Source organism: Kogia breviceps, chromosome 8, assembly GCF_026419965.1.
Source record: "Kogia breviceps isolate mKogBre1 chromosome 8, mKogBre1 haplotype 1, whole genome shotgun sequence".
In the NCBI taxonomy this organism is placed as follows: domain Eukaryota; kingdom Metazoa; phylum Chordata; class Mammalia; order Artiodactyla; family Physeteridae; genus Kogia; species Kogia breviceps.
The window spans coordinates 12,835,246-12,856,045 of NC_081317.1; the positions used below are offsets into that span (position 1 = coordinate 12,835,246).

Consider the following 20,800-nt stretch of genomic DNA (forward strand, 5'->3'; position numbering starts at 1 on the left):
AACACAGCCTCCAAGGTGCATCCCTACCCAGCCACACTGGGCCGCGCACGTACACTCAGAAGGCGTCTAGCAGCAAGTGCGCCTTATCCATCAATGCCCAGCTCGAAGACCACCACCTCCGTGCTGCCCGCCCACCCCCCCACCCCCAGCAGAACCGACACCTCCCTCCAGGGTTTCCCCTAAGCACTCCATCCTTGCGGAAGTGGAGGCTCAGGGAGGGAGGTCCAGCAGCTTGCCCAAGGTCACAGGTCACAGGCACCGGGGCAGGGCTGGAGGCCTGGCATCTGGGCTCCAACTCCAAACTCTTCACTGCCTGTCAACGCCTCAGGCTTTCACCAAACCTACAGAGATTGTGTGATTAAATGCACTGACTTTCAAGTAACTTAGAAAAATCGCGGGTCACCAGAACTCCACTGAGCCCTGCCTTTGTCACCTGCCGTGTCACCTGTCTGGAAAATGGTGAGAAGGACACCTAGCTGGTAGGAGTCTGACCCACTGGCAGCACCCCAGCAGTGGTAGTGAACGTGGGCAGGACTAAGGGACACGGAGACTTGTAAGAAGCCAGGCGCAGGGCCGGCACTTCACAGCAGCGGCTCGTTTGCTCCTCACAACCCCTCCACAGGACAGTGTGGGACAAGCCAAACCCCCCACTTCTCTGGTGACGGGGTACTTCCCCAGTAGAGACTGCCGCATCACAGGGGCCTGGCTCCGGGCAACCGTTCCAAACATTTAAGCTGGAGCAAAACATACCCCAGGCTTGGACACACCGCCGGCCTGCAGGCCAACGGATCCGGGAACAGACAGAGGCAGGGAGAAGGAGGGAAACAGAAGAGTCCGGCTGGGGCCCGGGGCTGGGGCAGGGGTGACACGGCCCCCAAACCCCAGCGCAGCCCCACCCAGGGCAGCCCCAGGCTCGGCGACTCGGAGCAAAGGCCAAGCTCCTCATTCCTCGGTTCGGTTCTCAGTGCAGCCACAGAGACCAGCAGGCCTGCTCGCGGGAAGGAGCCACTGACACGGGGTTTCCTCTCTTTCAAACACTAAAAACAGCAACACCACTCCTTGGTTTCTCGCTTTTTGTCGGGCCATCCTAATTGCTTCCACATTCCGGGCCGGTGGTGGACATCCGCAGAGAGGCAGAGGCACCATCGCTGGGGAATGACCGAGTCCCTCCCCAAACCGGGCACCCTCTCTGACCGGCCGCTCCCACCCACCTCAGCTCTCCTGGGGCCCAGGAGGCTGGTCAGGGGCCGAGACTGGCAGCCTCCCTCCCCCCAACCTCCGCTCCGGCCGTCAGGCCACTCACCATCCCTCAGCGCAGCCACCAGGCTCTCCAGGCCCAGGCCAGCCACCCCGCTGCCCGCTGTCCCCCACCGGGCCCAGCCAGTCCAGCCCTGTGCTGGTCCTAGACATACCATTCCAGCCCTGTCCGCTGGGACTGATCATGGCTAGTCAAACAAAGGCTAAGTTCCAACTCTCCGTAATGTGCTTTTAAAGGGCCAGTGTCCCACTTGGGTTGCTGGGGACTTAAAGGCACACCTCCCTTTTTCTGTACAGGAAACAAGACAGCAAAAACCCCAAAATCCCTCAAAAGTCATGATCAGATTAGAGGCCTTGGGAAGATTTCAGACAAAATGGACAACAGTAAAAATCTGAATTTCATCTGAAGAACCCCCAAAACCCCAAAACAAGGAGGCTACATCTCAAGAATAAGGGTGGGAAGGGCAGAGTTTTTGAGCACTCACAACGGGCCAGCGCAGCACTCAGCACCTCACAGCAGCGGCTCATTACTCCTCACAACCACGCCACAAGACAGGCAGCAGCTGGACCCATCTTACGGAGGAGGATGCTGTGGCGGCCAGAGGCTCCCGACTCGCCCGGGATGGCACAGAGCGGCCCAGCCGGGGTCCAGACACGTGAGGTCAGCCAAAGCCAGGATTCTTCTCCCACCTGCTCCCTCCAGAGGTCCCTCCTGTTCCATATCGACTAGCATCTTTCCTTCAAACAAGCAGGCGAGGATGAGGAATCATTTGTCGCAGGTGCCCAAACACTGGGCTTTCAGTCTATGCCTCAAAACCTTGTGAGAGGGCTTCCCTGGTGGCGCAGTGGTTGAGAATCCGCCTGCCGATGCAGGGGACACGGGTTCGTGCCCTGGTCTGGGAAGATCCCACATGCCGCGGAGCGGCTGAGCCCGTGAGCCATGGCCGCTGAGCCTGCGCGTCCGGAGCCTGTGCTCCGCAACGGGAGAGGCCACAGCAGTGAGAGGCCCACGTACCGCAAAAAAAACCTTGTGAGGTCGGTTCTACTCTTTCCCCCTTCTCACAGATGAGAAGATTGGAAATCATGAGGCACAGGAAAGGCAAGGAGAGGGCGGAGAAAAGAGGGGGTCCGCAGCCCCTGCAGGGGTGGGGCATCCGACAGCCAGGCCCTCGACCCTTCCCAAACAGGCTCTACAGTCAGAGCGGGTAGGGAAGGGAGCCGTCCTTCCAACCTCAGGGTTCAGGCAAGCAGACCAAGGTCCAAAGGAAGGGAAGAGGCGGGGCTGCAGGGATGGGGGCTCTCCTGGGCCCCCTAGGCTCCAAGGGTGGGCAGGGGAGAGGAAAGGAGAGACGTGACTGCCTGGGCCTCAGTACCTCGTCTAGCAAGCCCTGCAAGAAAGATGGGTCATTTCCAGGCACCAGGAGTGGTTGGGCAGCCCACAAGTGCTGTACAGCCATCCTATCAGAAAGGCCAAGGCCAAGCGGAGTCCTCAGACCTAACTCTGCAGGGGCCAGGTCGTTCAAGGATTTACCAACCTCAGTACGTTTCTATGGAGCCTGGCAGTCAACTAAGTCTGAGGCCGTGTAGCCTGGTGGTTAAGAACATGAGCTCTGAAGCCAGACTGTTCAAACCTGGACTGTGCCACTTGCGACCTTTTGTTCTTGGACAAGTCATGTCACCTCTCTGGGACTGTTTCGCCCTCTGCAATAATAATAGTACTCAGCCTCACGGGCTTGCTGTGAGGAGTCAATGAGTTACAGAACAAAGCCTGGCTTCCAGTGAGCACTTAATAAAGACGGGCAGGTTTAGCTACAATGAAGGATGCTGCCCCAGGATATGCTGGGAGACACAAAGCGGGAAACTAGCTTCCTGGGTATGACCCTGGGAAAGTCACATCTTTCTCTGGGCTGTTTATTTCTGTTTATTTCTGTAAAGAAGGGGTCCACCTGGGACCCTCAGTGACTACCAGGCAAGACCACCCTCTAGCACGTCCCAGATATCTGCCCACCGTCCTCCAGAAGCATCCAGGTCATAAGGCCATAAAGGCGGAGAAAGGCTGGGCTGTAGCCTGAATTCTTTGCAACGTAAAAACAGCCTGCCTCTGGCCCACCACCCCCCCCCCCGCCAGGCTAACTGGGGTCTGCTGGGTAGGGAGAGGGTGCAAGGGCGCAAAGCCACAAGGCCTGTCAGGAGGCAGCACAAGGCATCACCTCTCCAGGTAGAGCCCAGCCCCACCCAGGCAGCTCTGGACCTCAGTCTCCCCACTCCCTAGTGAGGGGCGGGCCCTCGCCTCCTCAGGTGTCTCCCAGGGGACTTGCTGCAGCTGAGCTGGCTTTCCACATTGCAAAGTTTAGCAGCCGTGCAAGCCATGCCACACCTGCGGCATAAAGAGCCTCCCAGAAGCTGTGGGCTCCCTGGGCCCCAAGAGCCCCCAAAGCTTGATCAAGTTCAAGGTCTGCCTCTTTCTATCTTCCTGGAGCCTAAATTTAGCAACTGGTGTGTGTGCTTGGGGGGTGGGGGCCAGGAGGCACGCCTCGCAGCCCCGGCAGAGCACATGGCCACTATTCCTGAGGGGCAGTGGGGGGCCAGGCCCCTTTTACACCCCCCATCATCTCCTCGTCCATAGGGTTAATCAGTCAGTAAGGAGTGGCATGACTGGGAGGTCTGCAGGGCTGAGTGGCAATTCTAGTTGTGTTACTTAGCAACTGTGGGACTCTGGGCAAGTTCTTCCACTTTCCCGAACCTCAGGTTCTTCAGGTACAAAATGAGGAAATACACTATCCTCGGAAGGTAACAGTTACGTGTAAAAACACTGGTTAACCAGATGCAGAGAAAGCATTTAACAAAACCACTTGGGAACCCAAAGACTCAAATATCTGGGTGTCATTCACTCAACAGGAGCATTAGAGCTCAGGCTGTCCCCAACCCTACACTGTCTCCCCAATAAGCCAAACACATTCTAACCCGCACCCCGACCCCGCCACACAGCCAAGCACTGAGGGGAGGTCAAGGTTCCAGCCACCCAAATAGTCTGAAATAGACCTCAGACTTCTCCGGAGGCCAAACACACCAAGGAACCTTCCAGAGCAAAGCCACCGGTGCAAACCAAGTCCAGCTCTCAGCTCTGGGAAGGGCGGAAGGGCCCTCTGAGGAAAGGCAGGTGCACAGTGCTCTCCCTTAGGCGCCCCGGACTCAGAGAGATGGGGCAGGGAGTGGGGAGGACAGGGCTGGGTGAGTGCAGGGTGGTTGGCGAGCCCTCCAAGGAGAGGGAGACAGAGCTCAGAGCACTCAGAGAGCTCTACCTGAAGACCACTGCGGTGGGGGGGGTGCAATCCAGCCCTCCCCAGTCCGGATCTCTAGGGATTCCGCTCAGAGGCTCCTGATGCAGGCCCAAGGTGGGGGCCCACGGCTGGTACACGGAGACCAGGACCCGGGACGTGTGAGCCCTCACCTGACCCTCCTCGGCTTCCCGGACGGGCCGCTCACCCTGCGCTTCTCAGGCCCTGCTGCCTCCTCTTCTACTCACTTCCTTTCTACTCAACACACCTGGCCTGACCCCAGTGCTTCTCCCAAAGGTCCTCACAGGCCTTCGTGTGAACAAAGCCAACCACAGTTCCTGTCCTTTCCGTACTCAACAGGACAGCTAGCTCCCTCCCTGAAACCCAGGCCACCACCCCCTCTGAGGTGCCTCCCCTCCCTCCCAGGCCACTGCCCTGCTTTCCCAGTACCGCAACACGCAACACCTTTCCGCCAGGCGCTGGAGTTTCTCAGGCTCTGACGTGGGTGCACTCTCCTTCAGTAAAACACTCTCCTTTGGTGATTGCATCCACGCCTTAGCTTTAAACACCTCCAGGGCTCAAGACTCCAAAGTTTCTATCCCAGCCCTCCCCTCCTCTGCGCCCCAGACTCACATATCTAAATGCTGACGCCTCACAGAACCTCAAATCTGAAATGTCCAAAGTGGAGCTTTGTCTCAGCAGCTTAAGCCAGTAGTCTCAGAAGCCAGCCACCCTCCCTTTCCTTGGCCTCCAGAACCCAATCCATCAGCAAATCCTACCGCTACCGCCTCTAAAATCTCTCACACCTGTCCACGCCTCTTCACCAGCCTCACCCCGCCTCCCCACCCAGGAGTCAGAGGGATCCTTTAGAAAGGCAAATCAGATTATTTAACTCTCCTGGGCTAAAAACCATCCAGTGACTCCCTACAGCGATTTGAATAAACCCGAACTCCTCCCCAAGGAAAGAAGTCCGCGCGAGAGTGGCTGGCCTACCCTCGGATCTCATCTGGCAATCCCCATCCCCCAACTGGAAGCCACAGCTTTCCTGCCCTCGGGGACTTTGCACTCACTGCTCCCTCAGTCAGGAGCTCTAGTTCCACCCCCTTCTCGTAAAGGCTGGCTTCAGGAGGCCGGTGGAGCTCAGTCCTCCCCCAGACTGCCCCGGCTACAACAGGTCCTGCCCCACCCCCATTACTCCCCATGGAAACACTTGGCTGTTTCCTTCACATCATCTTGTTCGTTCAGCCAGCAAATATTTATTAAGTGCAAACAGCAAGCCAGACACTATTTTAGGCACTGGGAATCCAGGTGCTGAGCAAAGCAGACAAAAATCCTGACTGATATCACCCAATCTGGAATTACTGATTTGTTTCTCCACTCACTTATGATTGCCTGTCTCTCCTGCCAGAAGGGAAGCTCTGTGGTCTTTCCGCATCCTAAGGGAGGGTCTGGCAAGAACTCAGTAAGTATTTATGAAATAAATATGCAAAAACAAAGAAACAAACAACAGGACAGCAAGAGAACCAAACCCAGAAAGACACAAGAAGTCAAGAACCACGCCTTCGCTGCCCTAAGGCAGATGCCTCTCGCTACCCCAGGGTCTCAGGTGAGCAGGAAGGCTTCTGTGACACCCCAACCCTCCTAGGAGACAGACTAGATGCACAGTGGCAGCTGGTTAACCGTGGAGAAGACGCATGACTGCAGGCGTGTGCGGTCAGGGAGGGTTCCTAGAAAGGTGAAATCTGAACAGGGCCAAGCCCCACCCCGCCCCCAAACCTAGGGAGAGGCAGGAAAACAAATTTGTGGTTTAGGGCTCTGATGTTCTTTGCTCGGGTAGAACAACAACGAAAAAACCTTGCTCCAAAAAACCCTTTACTTTTTATTAGTGTCTGGATCAATAAAAGTTTTGGGATTAAAGCTTCCCTCCTGCAATACTAACCGTCAGAGAGACAGCCTAGGATTATTAAATCTGTCTCCACGAGGCAGAGCCCCCACGGCTTCACCCTGCTCCTCACCTGCGCTGGGAGGCCCAGGCTAAGCGGACAGTAGCCCGAGGGCCCTCACTGGCTCCTCAGCTTGGGGTCAAAGCCCCTTCCTCACAGCCCACCTTGCCAACCCCACCAGCTCCCTGAGCCTAGATCTCCTTCCCCACAGCTTTGCCTGCCTGCTTCCATCTCCTTGGTCCTCCTGCTCAGTGGGCTTCTCTCCACCAGGATCCCGAAGACTTGAAGCTCCAGGGAGGACTGGGCCTGGTTCCCAGGAGGGAGGAGCCAGTCAAGCAACCCAGCCCCCACCTTCCCCCTTCCTTCCAAGCCGGTGGGGGTCTCCCATTCTTCCCCTGAGGCCAGCGTGAAAACCAGGCTGCTCGGGAGGGGCTGTGGGGCACCAACAAGGCCCTGGCCGGAGAGCGGGTGGGCTCCCAGGGCTGGGCCCCCTTGGAGAAAACAGCTCCACACACTCCAGCCTCCACCCACAGCCATCGAGGGGCCCACCCACAGGGCAGGAAGTTTCCTGCACCCCTTCCCCAGGCAGAGCCACCCACAGACCTTGGCGGTGGGACAGGCCTCTGGGTTGACCCTGGTCTGGGCACCAGGGGCCTGGGAGCCAGATCGGGCTTTCGAGGATGGCCGGGTCTCCACAGAGCAGCTCCTCCGGCCCGACCCAGGATCTTGCCGAGGCTATCACCAAGGAGTCCAAGGCCACAGAGGCCCATTCCTGAGGATGGCAGACAGCCAGGTACCTCTCCTGGCCAGATCGGGGGACCTCTCAGTCCAGGCCAGCATCTAAGAGGTGTGACCAGGCACGTTTCCCCTTCCCGCAACGCACGTGCTGACTCTGTCTTCCAAGGTGAAATTTCAGAAACGACTTAAAAAAACACATCGGTGACAACGTCTAGAGGTTTCCGGGTCCTCCGCGAAACAAGTGGAAAATTACAGTCTTCCATACAGGTAACCACATGGCACAAACTCCAGGTCCAAGAAGTCTAGAAAGACACACTTTCAGCCACGAGCAGGTCGCCCTCCAAAGGCACCTGGGCGGGGTGCGGGCCCTGGGACCGAGCTCCCGGTCCGGGAGGCTGGAACAAGCCTCGCAGAGAAGTCTCAGGCTCCTCCCCAAAGCGCTGACTCCGCCCAGGGTCATACCCCGCCCGAGTCCCGCCTCCGGGCCTTTGCACTTGCCGTTCCCTCAGCTTGGCCCTGGCTCTAGGCCAGGCTGGTTTCTCCTCATTCTGCTCTCAGATCAATTGTCGCACGAGTCCTAGTAGAGGTCGTTCTAACCAAAGGAGCAACTTCCACCCCCACCCCAAGTTATCACTCAGCTTCACTTTCCTCATGGTACTGATCTGAAACAAGCTTGGGTCCCCTCCTCCTCCCACCTGGAGAACGTCCGGGCCTGTTCACCTGGTAGGCCCGGCACACCTCGGGCCAGTGCCTCGCACAAAGTAGGCACTAACAGATGTCCTGATCGAATACTAGTGTCCTTCTGGCTGGCCTGAGACAGGCCGGCCAAAGCTAAGTGGGAGCTGGGGTGACCGAAAGACTCGGGGGCGCGCCCAAACCACCTCTCTCGCATCCGCCTCCTGGAGCGTTCCAGGCTTCGACCCCGCGGCGCCCCGCCCCTCGCGCTCCAGGCCGGAAGCGGCCGGCTCCGCCCCCCCAAGCCCCGCCCCCCCGCCGCTGGCCCTGCCTTCCCAGGCCCGGCGGCAGGGGACATTCCGCGGCCAGCTGCCCCCAGCTGCAACCGCTTTCCGCCCCAACCCGCCGCTGTGCTCCGGGCGCGGCTGGGGACGAGGCCCGGCCCACCCCCCACTGCCCGCGGAGGCCCCGCCGGAGTTCGTCGGGCTCAGAGCAGCAGTCCCGAGGCTCCCACCCCCCGAGGGCCAGTACCCTCCCTCTTCCGCACTACCATTCGGACATTTAAAAAATGCGAACAGAAACGGAGGTGCAGACAAAGCCGGGGACATGCCTACTATGGTCACCCAGTCAAACGGGGCTCCCGACTCCCTGCACCGACTCCTTGGAGCTAGACCTTTTGGGAAGAACTGTGTTCAAGCTCCCTCTCAGGGCGCTTGCTCTCCTGTGTCCGGGGCTGGGCCAGCAGGACAGGCGGGGAGGGTTAAGTGCCGGAGGGAAGAGACAAGGAGGTGAGCTGCGCAGGTTTGTGAATGCTACAGGACGACAGGGGCAGTCAGGCCCAGGAGCCCAAATGCTGCCCCACCCGCTGGCCTGGGGGGGGGTTCATCCTTGGGTCACCCTGACAGGGCCCTTACTGAACTGAAAATCCCTCTGGGAGAGGCACACCCAGCCAACCTGACATTTTCGCCTGGGGTTACCGGCTTTGCCATCCTGCTTGAAAAGCCACAGCAATGTTTTCCAGGTATTGAGCCTCCACCACACACAGAGAATCACACACCTCCCTTAACAGCCACCATCTGGAGGGGCTAATCAAAGTAGAGTGGCTGCTGCATAACTTTCCGGTGCAACTGGATTATGGAATCCAATCCCTCCATGTAAACATGGATAAACAAGCCGGTGGGAGAACAGCGCCCCTGCCTGGGGTCCTGCCTACTCCGTAGCCTCTACACCAGAGGCTCACAAGCCCCAGTTCAGTCCATGGTAATTTCAGCCTGCTCCATACCCTCGGCAACAACTGAGCTCCTATTGAGTGCCAGACAGTCAGGCACCTACTGTGTGCAGGTTGGCAGCACTCTGGCTGGGGCACCTGCAGGGCTGGTGAAGAGGTCTGACTGTAACCCCACAGCAGCCCCCAACCTGGGAAGTAACTCACCCCATCCCCTGCTGTGTCCTTGCTTGGGCTCAGCTCTGCTCTGAGCACAGGTGATCCTGAGCACAGGTGATCCAACAAAACCCGCCCCCCTCCATCTGCATCTGCTCACACCCCCAAAGCCCAGAGAACTCTTAGCCAGAGTACACTTACGGTGGTGGTTCCCTTCCTTCCGAGGTGAGGTTTCCCCTCGCAGCTTCATCTGGGTCTATCCAATGTCTTAATAAAATTTCAAAACAGGGAAGAGGTGAGGCCGTACTCACCAAGGGAGGCCCTAGGGCAGAAGCCCCTTTGGCTCCCAGAGCATACAAGGCACCAGAGATGGAGGGGACAGAGCCCATCTCTGAGCACTCCTCCAGGGCACAGGCCCCAAGCAGGCCTCCCACTTGAACTCAATAATAGCAACAAACAGGTAAGGCAGATACTGTAGCCACTTTACAAATGAAGAAATCAAGTCTAGAGAAGCTCAATCACTTGCACAAGTTGGCCCAGCTACATCTGAAAGTACAATAGATGTGCCTTGCCCCGGACGGCCATTTGTACCTATTTACTGGTCCTCTCTTATCTCCCTCTCTAATTCTAATACCCCCTCCTCCTGGGAGCCTTCCCAGATTTCCCCCAGGCAGGAAGCCACCCCCACTGGTTGATCCACACAGTTCTAATGTCTTTCTATAACAAAATAGGCCCCTGTGACAGGACCTCTCCCTCTGCACGACAGCTGTCACAGGAGGGGGTCACAAGCTAAAAAAAAAACAAGCCTGTATCTGGGGTTCAGAAGATGTACTAACGAGCTATTTGACCTTGAATAAGGTGCTTCCTCCTTACCCTTCTAGCCTCAGCTCAGGGGATGGCATAGCCTCTTGCAAGCTGCTTTCAGAGCCATCTTGAATAATATGTGAAAGGGAGTGAGAACACAGTGGGCGTCCTTGGAATTTCAGAAACTGACCCCGTGACTCCTGAGTGACCAGGTCTCCCGAATCATTAGGCCCCACCCACCCACTGCACACTCCTCACCTTCACACACACCCCCACCAGCCACAGGCCCTCCTCTTCTGCTCTTCCCCATGCACCCCTACGCTCTCTCATGGCCTCTGCTCCTGCTGATCTCCCCTCCTGCCCCCATCTCCAATTCTCACTCACCTTTCAAGGCCCAGCTTAACTGCCCCACCTCAGGGAAGCCTTTCCCAGTGTCCCCAGGCCCAGGAAGTATGTGATGTCTCCCTCTCTTCCTGAATTCCCAGTCCTCCTCCCTTTCTCCTGGGTCCTGCTGCCTGTCCTGTCAGGCCCTCCTTGGGGTCTATTCATCTCTGGTTCTTCAAGTCCCAGGACTCAATAAATGTGTGATGGACCTCTTCTCCCAAAAGCTCAGAGCCCAGATGTCTCATGACCTTTCAGATCTGAAGGTGTCTCACTAACTGGGCCAGGTCCTGTGGGAGACTCTGGAACCTACCTTCCTCAAGGAGCTTCCCATTTCCTGGGGTACAAGGGAGCCAGCCCCAAGACTGTCAAGGAGCACTTCCAGGCAATGCTTGTATATCCCCTTGGGGAGAGAGATACATCCTGGGAGGCAGGACCTTTCTTGTGACCACAGCACTCTCCTTTCCAGAGGCTGTGTAGAGGATGGAGGCCCTTTGCGGCCTACCCAGAACTGCCTCAGCCAGAGGAGGGCGCTGCTGTAGCCCACTGCCTCCATCCAGGTGCGTCCGCAGGCCAGAAGCAGGCACAAGACCGAAGAGGGATGCCCGGCAGAGGACAGTCAGCCCCAGGCCCTGGCTGTTCATGGCCAAGGGCTTCTGAAGAGACCACTGCTGTACTCAGCTGAAGCTGAGAAACCAACTTGGTATTAGACCGAGGGCCAACTCTGGGTAGCAGTTTCAATGTGCCCCAGCTGTTAATTTATGTGAACACATCTATGCTTGTGTGGCTTTATCATCGCCAACAAGCAACAAATGTGTCCTGGCACCTGCTATGTGCCAGGCCCAGTGCTAGGTATTTTACATACATTACCTTCTTAATCTTCCAAAGAGCCATAAGCTGTGGGTATCCACAGGGATATTTTACTAAAATGAAGCTGAAGCACAGAGAGGTTGGAAAAGTTGCTCAAGGTCACACAGCTAGTTACTGGTAGGAGCTGCAATTCCAGGCCCCTCAAGAATCTGGCCGCAGCCTGTCTTCCTGGCCTGAGCTGCCAGCGCTCGCCATTCCAGAGCCTCTGTTCTCGGTCCCCACCCCTCAAGTTCCCCACTCCCTTTGTTTTGTGCCATGGGTGGGGGGCGGGTTGGGAGGTGTTAATGTACATTGCCAGCCTGCAGCCTCCCAACTCCCTCCCCCTCTCCACCTGCTCAGACCCCCTCCTCCCTCCAGATAGGCCGGCTGGGCTCCGGCCCTCTGGCTGCCTCCCCCCACCAGCCTGGCTGCATCTACCCCATCTGCCAGGCCCCCAACCACTGTCCTGTGGTAATGACTTCAGCTGGCAGAGAATCCTGGAAGCTCTCCCCCCACAGCGACGTTGACACACGTTCACTCAAAAACCGTAATGTTTCCATCAAAGCATTTAGGGGGAGTAAATTCCTACCCATGTGACGCCTCCTGGGAAAAACACAGTAAATTTACTCAACAGGCAATGAGACGTGGTCAGCACTTCTCTTTCTTGGTTGTCATGGTGCCAAGTCCTGGGCAACAACCAGTGTGGTGTTCCAGGACCTGGGCGCTATCAAGGGGCGAGGCGGAGGGGACGGTTCCAGTTCATGAGCCTGTGACTGCTTCCCTGGCTGCACAGGACGCTGGGTCAGTTTGTGATCAAGACCCCCTCATCCCTAAGCCCCTCCCCAGAGACTCCAGTGCTACTCACTGAGCTCCCACCAGAGCCCGGCTTCTGTGTCTCTGCTGGGTCACCTACTGCCCAGGCCCCAAGCCCTGTCGCCGCAGCCACCTCCCCACCAGGTCTACACCAGGGCAAGGTCACACACGCCCCCTAACGTCACAACTCTGAAAGGTCAGGGAATTCAAACCTCCCTGAACCGTCCGCTTAACCCTGCCCCAACCCCTGGAACCGGCAATGGGGATGCAGCGGGGAGGCCCTGCTCCACCTCCAGGCTCTAACGCTGCCAAAAGGGGAGGTACAACGCCAGGCACTGGGACCTGGGGTTCCTAACTCATCCCAGCTCCACCACTGGGAACTGGAATAACCATGAGGCCAGAGCAGCAGAGAAGATGGAGGAAGTGAGGGGAGGCCCACAGGCCACCGCCCTGTCCGCACTTCTCCATGTAAGCCGACAGCAATTCTGCAACAAGATGGCGCTCACAACCCTTCCCACTATCCCCCACAGCCCCGCTCTTAGAGGTTCCCTGCTTCTCGGGAGTGGAGCGCAAGCGTCTGATTTGATTTTCTCCACATGTTTTCTGAGAATCTGTTGCAGCACTGCCGCGTCTGACACTACTGGCCGCCGCTCCAGGACGTGCATCGGAGGGAGGCATCACTACTCCCATTTTACAGATGGGAAAACAGGCCCACCAAGGTTAAACATCCAGTCCAAGGCCACACATCTAGACAGGGAGTGACACCAGGACACAGGCAGGTCAACAAGACACGCGGTCTCTGCCCTCAAGAATTTGGCAGTCCAGTGGGGGAGGGGTGCGTACAGCCGTTAGCGCCAAACAAAAACACACTTAACAGGCCGTGGGCCCCGAGGAAGCTGCAAAAGTATCCAGAGCAGGGCCTGGCCCAACAGAGGACCTATAATGACGGCAGTTTGGGGGTAAGGAATTGGGAAAGGCTTCACGGAGAGGAGGGCATCCCAGTAGAGCCTCCTCCTGAGATCTGGGACCCCCACCAAGCTCTGTCCCTGGCACACCGTGCAAGGGAAGGAGTGTGGACAGACAGGTTAACTGGGAGCAGGCCCCTGGCACACTGTGTCATGTTTACATCGTGACTGCCTGGCCCCAGGAGGTGTGTCAAGTTCTCTGCCTCATTTACAAGACGGGGAGACAGAAGTACAGAGCAGTCAAATACTCTGCTCCGAGTAACATGGCTAGTAAGGTCCCTGTCGTGTCTGGCTCAAGGCCTGCCTTTCCAGCAAGCACTTAATTTCTCTGCGTGTCTGTTTGCTCATCTGTAAGGCACTCCACTGCAGACTGCAGTCGGGCAGTCTAGGTTTGGAAGGTGGTAGCCACGTGATTCCGGACCCTGCTCCTGCAGCCTACTGGATGAACGAGCAGAGGGGGCTCCCCTCCTTCAGAGTCAAGTTTTCCAAGAAACGGCCACCGATACGGAGTTCTTACTGGTGAGCCTGGTGGCACGGAGCCCAGCAACACAGCCAGTGGGTGCTGTTGTTGCAGGGGAAAGAGCTGAGCACAGCAAATATAGCCGTTGACCCAATTCAGTTCCGTTCTGTCTTCGAGAAAATAATTGAGTTAAAATGAATAGGCTTCCCATGTCCCCTCTGGTCTCGGGGAGGGTGGAAAAGGAGAGGGGGAGACAGGAACGCTTCCCTGCGCTCACGGCTGGTTACTTTTGAGTCATTAGGCCTGTGAAAGGTTTCCTTCTTGCCTTGGCAGAAAGTGGAGTTGGACATGGCTGGGAGGCAGTGAGGCGGAGTGAAAACCACACAAGGTGGACGGTGAGGATGGAGGTTTAAGGCCTAGCTGACAACAGCCTCGTGGAGTGGCCCACTCGGATCCCAGGCTCGTCACCTCTAGAATGGGAACCCTATCCCCGCATACACCCCTCCCAGGATCACTGGGAAGAGCTAGGTGCAGGCTAAGCAAACTCGAAGGCCTTCTGGGGAGTAAAAGGAGTCTGAGATGAACTGCAGAGGCTGGTTCTCTGCCCTGCAGGAATACGGTCCCAACACTGCCACACCTGTTTATTCAAGAAAAGCCAGAAATCCAGCCTTTTCTGGTGAATGTTGAAGGTGAATGTTTTGGGGGTGCTTAAATATGGGGAACCGATTTTTTTTTTGCGGTACGCGGTCCTCTCACTGTTGTGGCCTCTCCCGTTGCGGAGCACAGGCTCTTGGACGCGCAGGCTCAGCGGCCACGGCTCACGGGCCCAGCCGCTCCGTGGCATGCGGGATCTTCCCGAACCGGGGCACGAACCCACGTCCCCTGCGTCGGCAGGCGGACCCTCAACCACTGCGCCACCAGGGAAGCCCCCAATTTTTTTAAAAAGCACCCAAAAACACCTTTCACCCTCCCAGACCAAATGAAACCTGCCTGTGGGCTACACGTGGCCACGAGCCACCCATGTGCAACCTCCAACTTAGTGACAACACGTGTAAAGCCAGTTAGGACATGCCGGTGTCCTCCCATCTGTTTACTGTCTCATAATTTTCTTTGGCAGTGAGGCCAAGCCCAGCCCTGCTTGAGTGGGAGAGGCAAGGGACAGCGTCCTCTCCTCAAGACCTCAGGGGAGGCTGAGAAGCCGCTTCCCCGCCCCCCCCCCAACACACACTGTGGGAGGGTAGGTGGGGACGCGGGGCTGGCTTTACCCTAGAAGTTAGAGATCCTGGGGTCGCCTCCTGCACAGCCCTCAATAACCTGTTAGGGTCCTCAGAAGAAACGGGGGTGTTTCTGAGAGGACCAAATGAGAAGGAGATAGAGTGAGCCTGTGTGTCAAGTCTCCACAGAGTGGAAGTGCTAACGAGAGTTAGCGAGACCTTGGGTCTTTTCCCCAACTGCCAGCTCTTGGCTGTGTGCACCCAGGGAAGTTACCTAACCTCTCTGTACCTCAGTTTCATCCTCTATACACAGGAGATAAGAATCTCTGGGACACAGAGCTGTTGTGAAGATTAAATGAGATGAAGACTGTGAAGTGCCTGGTAGGATGCCTGGCACATAGCAAGGGGGCAAAAAATGATCGGCATTATTATTATCGCTTTTGTTATCTTTAGTGAAAAGCAGGCCAGAGAATTCTGACTAGGTGATTACAATAATGTAGCACAGCCTGGCAAACTTGTTGTTAACAGATGAGGCCACCTATAATTAGCACGATCAATACGTATGCAAATGGCGTGGCTGAGATGCTGGAGCAAGGTGTCCTTTGAAGTGTGCTAAATAACCCCCTCCCCTGGCCGCCTGCCCTCCCCAAATCTTATTTACACTATTAATTTCATTAGCAAACATTTTTTTAATAAAGCAAGACAGAATGCCAAACTAGTATATATGCAAATCAAGGAGGTTTAAAACCATTTGACCCCTGCTGCCCACTGTGGGGGGGGGGCTCTCTATGGAGGCCCGCGACCCACCTGGAATTGTTTCTGGGGGCCCATCCTCAGGCTCCTCGGTCAGCTGCAGGTCCTGGGCTACAGTTACTGTCTCCCCATCCTCTTTTCCCAGTAGGGCAGGCTGAAGACCTCCACTAACTGGCTCTCCTCCGATATGCGGAGCTGGGGAGAGGGGGCTTGCGGGTGTGTTTGGCTTGGAGCAGGCACTGTATTGGGGGAGAAGAGATTCATAGCAGCTGTTCTATGACTGCTGAGCTCCCTAAGAGCCAGGACATAGCATATCAGGCGTTATCATCATACCCATTTTACATCTGAGAAAACCCAGTCCCAAAGAGATTTAGGATGTAATCCGCTCAATGTAACATAACTATTAAGTTGCAGAATTGGATTCAAACTTGGATCAGGCCAGTCTACCATCTCTGGAGTCTGTTCTTCTGGCTCTGCCCTGAAACTGTACTTCGAATCTCCCTGGAAAGGACACAGTAAGTTAATAATCCAAAAGTGATTGCAGAGCCTTCTTACTGAGAGGGACCATCAGAGACTAACCCAGGATCTGAATTGAAAAAACTGAGGCTCAGAGGTCCTGTATATAGTCCCCTACATACGAACCTGCGAGGTGCAAACTTTCAAAGATTCGAACATGCATTTGCACGTCCAATCACATAAGTTAGTGCGTGTGTCTGGCGTACGCCGTCACGTGCGTACATCCTCTACAAGTGGTTGTGCTTTTGTGTACAGTACCATATAGAGTACAGTACTACAGTATCTTTATTTCAAGCCCAGGATGTCCGGAAGCAAGCGTAAAAGCAGCAGTGATGTAGCTGGTACTACTGTACTTCTCAAGCTACTGTACTGTTAAGACTAAAAATGTTTTATTTTTTTGTGTTTGTTTTTTATGTATTATATGTGTGAAAAGTATTATAAACCTATTACAGTACAGTACTATATAGCCTATTGTGTTAGTTGAGTACCTAGGCTAACTTTGTTGGACTTAACAAACAAATTGGACTTGCGAACACGCTCTCAGAACAGAACTCGTTCATACGTAGGGGACTTACTGTAATTTGCCCACAGTCCCACAGGCAGAAAGGAGAAGAGCCTAGAGCCCAGAGCCTCTGGCCCCAGAAAGGCTGCTTTTACATTTAGATCTTTACACACAAGACAATTCAACAATCGTCCTCCCTCTTAACAGTTGCGTCAGTATCTTAACCATGCCTGTATCCCCTGGGTCCAACATGGACCCAAGAAGACAAAAGATGCTCAGGAAACGTTTGCTAAGCTGAACTGTTTTCTTACCACAAAAGACAATGCCGAACAGCTGGGACAGTGACGGCGTATGAAGGAAGATGGGTGGTGCTCAGGGCAAGGGAGAGAGCGCACCATCCTCTGTGGAAGAATGTGGCCATCCTCAGCTTGGGAAGGGCCCCTTTCAAAGCATTTCCCTGCTGGATGTCCGCTCAAGAGGCAGGCAGTTACTTGACCCTCAGTATTGAAAGAAATGAAAATAGAAGTCTTAACAGATGTGTTAGCCCCTCTCACCTGCCCCTGCCGGCTCAGGCCACCATCATGCCTTTTCTCATTCCTTCCTTCCTTGGCCCCTGAAATTGAGGCTGGGAGAGATGAGTGACTTGCCCGAGGTCTGGGAGCGGTGAAGACTAGGACCCACACTTCTCTGCTCCTTCAGCCAGGCTCTCCCCACCTCCACCTGCTGGCTCTCCCATCACCCCTCCCAACTCCCCACCTGTGGCTCTTAGGAACCTAAGGGAGCCTTGATAATGACGGTGAACATAATCACCCTCCCCCGGCCCCTACCCCATGGCCACCTCTGCCACAGCTAGGCAGACTGGCGCCTCCTAGCGCGGACACTCTGCTAAGCCCCTTCCCCTTCAAAACCAATGAACCCTCACACATACCCTGGGAAGCAGGTACAACAAGTGTCCCGTTAACAGAGATGGAGAGTCAAGTTCAGACAGGTTAAGTAACGTGCCCAAGGCTCTGGAGCTGCATTCAGGCAGGCAGTCTCACTCAGGGGCCTGTTCCATATGGTGGGGCCCAGGGAACCCCCAGATGGGGAGCTGGCGGGGGGTCCCCCCACCTCCATGTCCTGGCCCGGAGTGTTAACACAGTGTATTTCTACTCACAGCACTACATCCTGCCAGGGGTCATTCAACCCCTCCCCCTGCCTCCAGACAAGGCTGTAAATGAGCCTGCAGTGGGGATGGGCTTCGGGGACTGAGGCTCAGCTGCCCAAGCCCAGACAACATTCCTCAGAGACCACCCTAAGGCCCCGCCCTCACTGCCTCCTTGCGGGGTAGGGGCTGGGGCTCCTGGCAGTATGGGGGAGGGGGCGAGGAGACCCTCCCCCTTGAGGAGAAAGGCAAAAGTGGGCCAGGCCCTCAATTGCCAGCTTGTTCCTCCTCCTTCCAGGCCCCCTCCCACAGCCAGGGAGCTGCCTCGAAATCAGGCCCCGGCTCCTCTTCAAATCCTCCCTGCTCCCAGCCACCTCCAGGATGGAGTCCTGCCTTCCCGCCATCTTCCACTCTATCCGCTGCCACCCCCCAGGCCAATGCACACCACACGTGGCCAGCGACACACGCCACCAGGCCCACCGGCAAGCCCTTCCCTTCTCTCCCCACGGAAGCCCGCCACCAGCCTTCTTCACTTCTGCCCTGTGGCCCAACCACCAGCTCCGAGGAGCGTCCCTGAGCCCCAGGGGGGCCCGCACTCCCTTCCCTGTCCATCCACAGCCCCTCTGACGTAGGGTCTGTTCACCTCCTCCTCCAGCAGGCATCCCTGAGGGCAGAGACTGGGTGTGACCGCCCTGCCCGCAGCGCAGCGTGTGCCCTGGCTCCTAGAATTTGCTGCACTGGGTGGGCCAGGGTCCGTGAGCCCAGATCTAAGGGTGACCACGGGAAGGGGAGTCTCTTGGAGGCAGACCTGACCATGAGCCCCCCGATCAGGTCAGGCCAGGGCCCACCAGCTGGCTCTGCCAACCCCGTTCATTAGGGGAATACGGACGGTGCCAGGCCCAATCTTTCCACGGACGCTGCACAATGGCTGTGTTGAGAATCACAGGAGATGAAGTCATTGCTCCCAGAAACAGGCTGATTAAGGAGATGTGATGACAACGCAAACAGCAAGGCTGGACACACACACACACACACACACACACACACACACACACACGCTCTCGCTGTCTCACCGTGTGTTTCTCACACACACACACTCGCTGTCTCACTGTGTGTTTCTCCGCCCTGGGAAGCCAGGCCAGGCCTGAGCTCCTCTGGGAAGCAGAGATCATGCCAGGAACCAGAGCCAGCGCAGGGAGCCTGGACTTGGGCCACACAGTGGTCTTGGGAGCTGTGGTGCCCCAGCGCACTCTCCTCAGGGACTCCCTGGCTGGGGTGCCCTGTCCTGACCTGCACTGAAGTCCCCGACCTGCCCCCGGGCCCTCTCAGACCCCTCCAGTTCCTTCTCTCACTCCCTCCTTGGCTTCACCCCTCATCTCTTCCTGGGGTCTTCCCATACGCCCCCTTTTTGGCCCCCCCACAATTCTGTCCTCTCCTGTGGGCACGCCTGACTAGATTCTGAGGAGATGGGAGCTTCTGCTGCCTAAGACAGGGCCTCTAGGCTACAGACACTGGGCAACAGTCCCAAACAGGAACCAGGGCTGGGGGCTTGAGGCTTCGGGGCCAGGAGTTTCAACAAGCCCAAGTCCCTTGCTGCAGCTGTGTGACTGTGAGCTAGTCAGTCCACCTCTCTGAGCTTATCTTCCTCATCTATAAAAGGCAAATAGCAAAGCACCTACGTCATGGAGTAAGATTAAATGAAACGTGTTGATTTGTTCATTCACCAACCTTGTGTCAGGCCCTATTCTAAGGGTTGGTGACACATTGGGGAACAAGACACCAATGCCCTGCTCCCCTGGGGCCTACAGCCTAGCGTGGGAGAAGTACACAAACATGTATGATCACATCAGGGGAACTCAAGTACTAAGAGGGAACTCACAGGAGGGGAGGGTCCAGGCTAGAGGGGAGAAGGAGGCTGGGTTTGACAGCGTGGCTGGATGAAGTGGGGGCGGGTCACAGACATCTGGGCAAAGAGTGACCCAGGGAGAGGGAACAAGAGCAGAGATCGGGGCTGGGGCGCTGCAGGGCTGCAGGGCAGGCACGAGGGGGGAAGTAGAATCAGCAAGGCAGGCAGGAGCTGCCCATGCAGGGCCAGGGGAAGGGTGCGGCGCCCGGGGGCTGTACTGTTTAAAGACTGCACTGGGGGAGGGCCGAGTGAAGGGGAGCGAGGTCGGAGGCGGAGACCAGCCTAGGGGTCGGCCTCAGGTCCAGGCGGGAGGTGACAGAGGCCTGGACTTTGTGGCAGTATGTGAGGCACTCGGCACACGCCTGTCCCAAAGTGAATCCTCAGTATTCGTTCCTCTCGTCCCTGTGTCCTCATCACCATCGACATCCTCGTCACCCCTGATACTCTGCTGGTCCCAAAGCTGAAGGGTGGTCAGGCAGACCCCGGCAGAGCCCTGTGGGGCGGGCAGGGCTCCTCACCCCGTTTTACAGGTGACCAAGATCCTTGCTTGAGGTATCCAGAGCGGTGACAGGCGGGGCCAGCACTTTTGCCCTCCCCGCCCCCCACCCAGGGCCCATGCACACAGGCCTCCCCTGGGGAAAACACTAGACTCCAAGCAACAAAAGCGCCCATGTTTGCATGTCACAGGTTTCTGAGTTCTTTCCTGTCTACGTTCTCACTTGCTGAGAGAGAGGTACTTCAGGCCCCTCCACGTGAGGGACTAGGGCTGAAAAAGCACCCTGGAATCTTCGTTTAGGAGCTTTCTGAGCCCAGGCAAACACTCCCTGAGGGCTGGGCTCCAGAGCCTCTGCAGGGCAGCCTGCCCAGCCCAAGAGAGTCCAGGGAAGAGACATGCACGTACCTCTCCACCCCAGGCTGTCCCCAGGGCCAGGCACAGGTGAGCAAAAACGGAAAACTCAGTCCCGAAGGTCCCCTGGGGAGTCCTGTCTGCAAGAGAAGCCTGGAGTCAGCCAGCCAGCAGGCCTCCTTCCCTCTCTCACCCACCACCTCTGAGCTTGGGAGAAGCTGCTAGGAAACGACCATCCCTCTCCCCTCCCCACCGCGGAGCCACCAGGAGAACCACAGTGCCCCCAGAGCTGTGGAGACAGGGATGGGACGGATGGGAGTGAGCTGGGAAGGAGGGGGTCTGCAGGAACCCAAGGAGCAGCCAGTCTCCCTCCC

The 20,800-nt window shown here is 56.8% G+C and overlaps 1 protein-coding gene across 12 annotated transcripts in view; it reads right to left on the bottom strand.

Moving 5' to 3' along the window:
- The window catches only part of DAB2IP (DAB2 interacting protein), a 127,443-nt gene that overhangs the window by 39,083 nt on the left and 67,560 nt on the right, over positions 1-20,800 (bottom strand). For 2 of the 12 annotated variants that reach the window (XM_067040825.1, XM_067040824.1), the window contains exon 1: positions 1,304-1,419. The exons of the other annotated variants lie outside the window; for them this stretch is intronic. In XM_067040825.1, coding sequence (XP_066896926.1) covers positions 1,304-1,410 — 107 coding nt within the window. In that variant the 5' untranslated portion in view covers positions 1,411-1,419. Of the gene's footprint in view, positions 1-1,303; positions 1,420-20,800 lie in introns of those variants that run through there. 12 annotated transcript variants of the gene reach the window in all.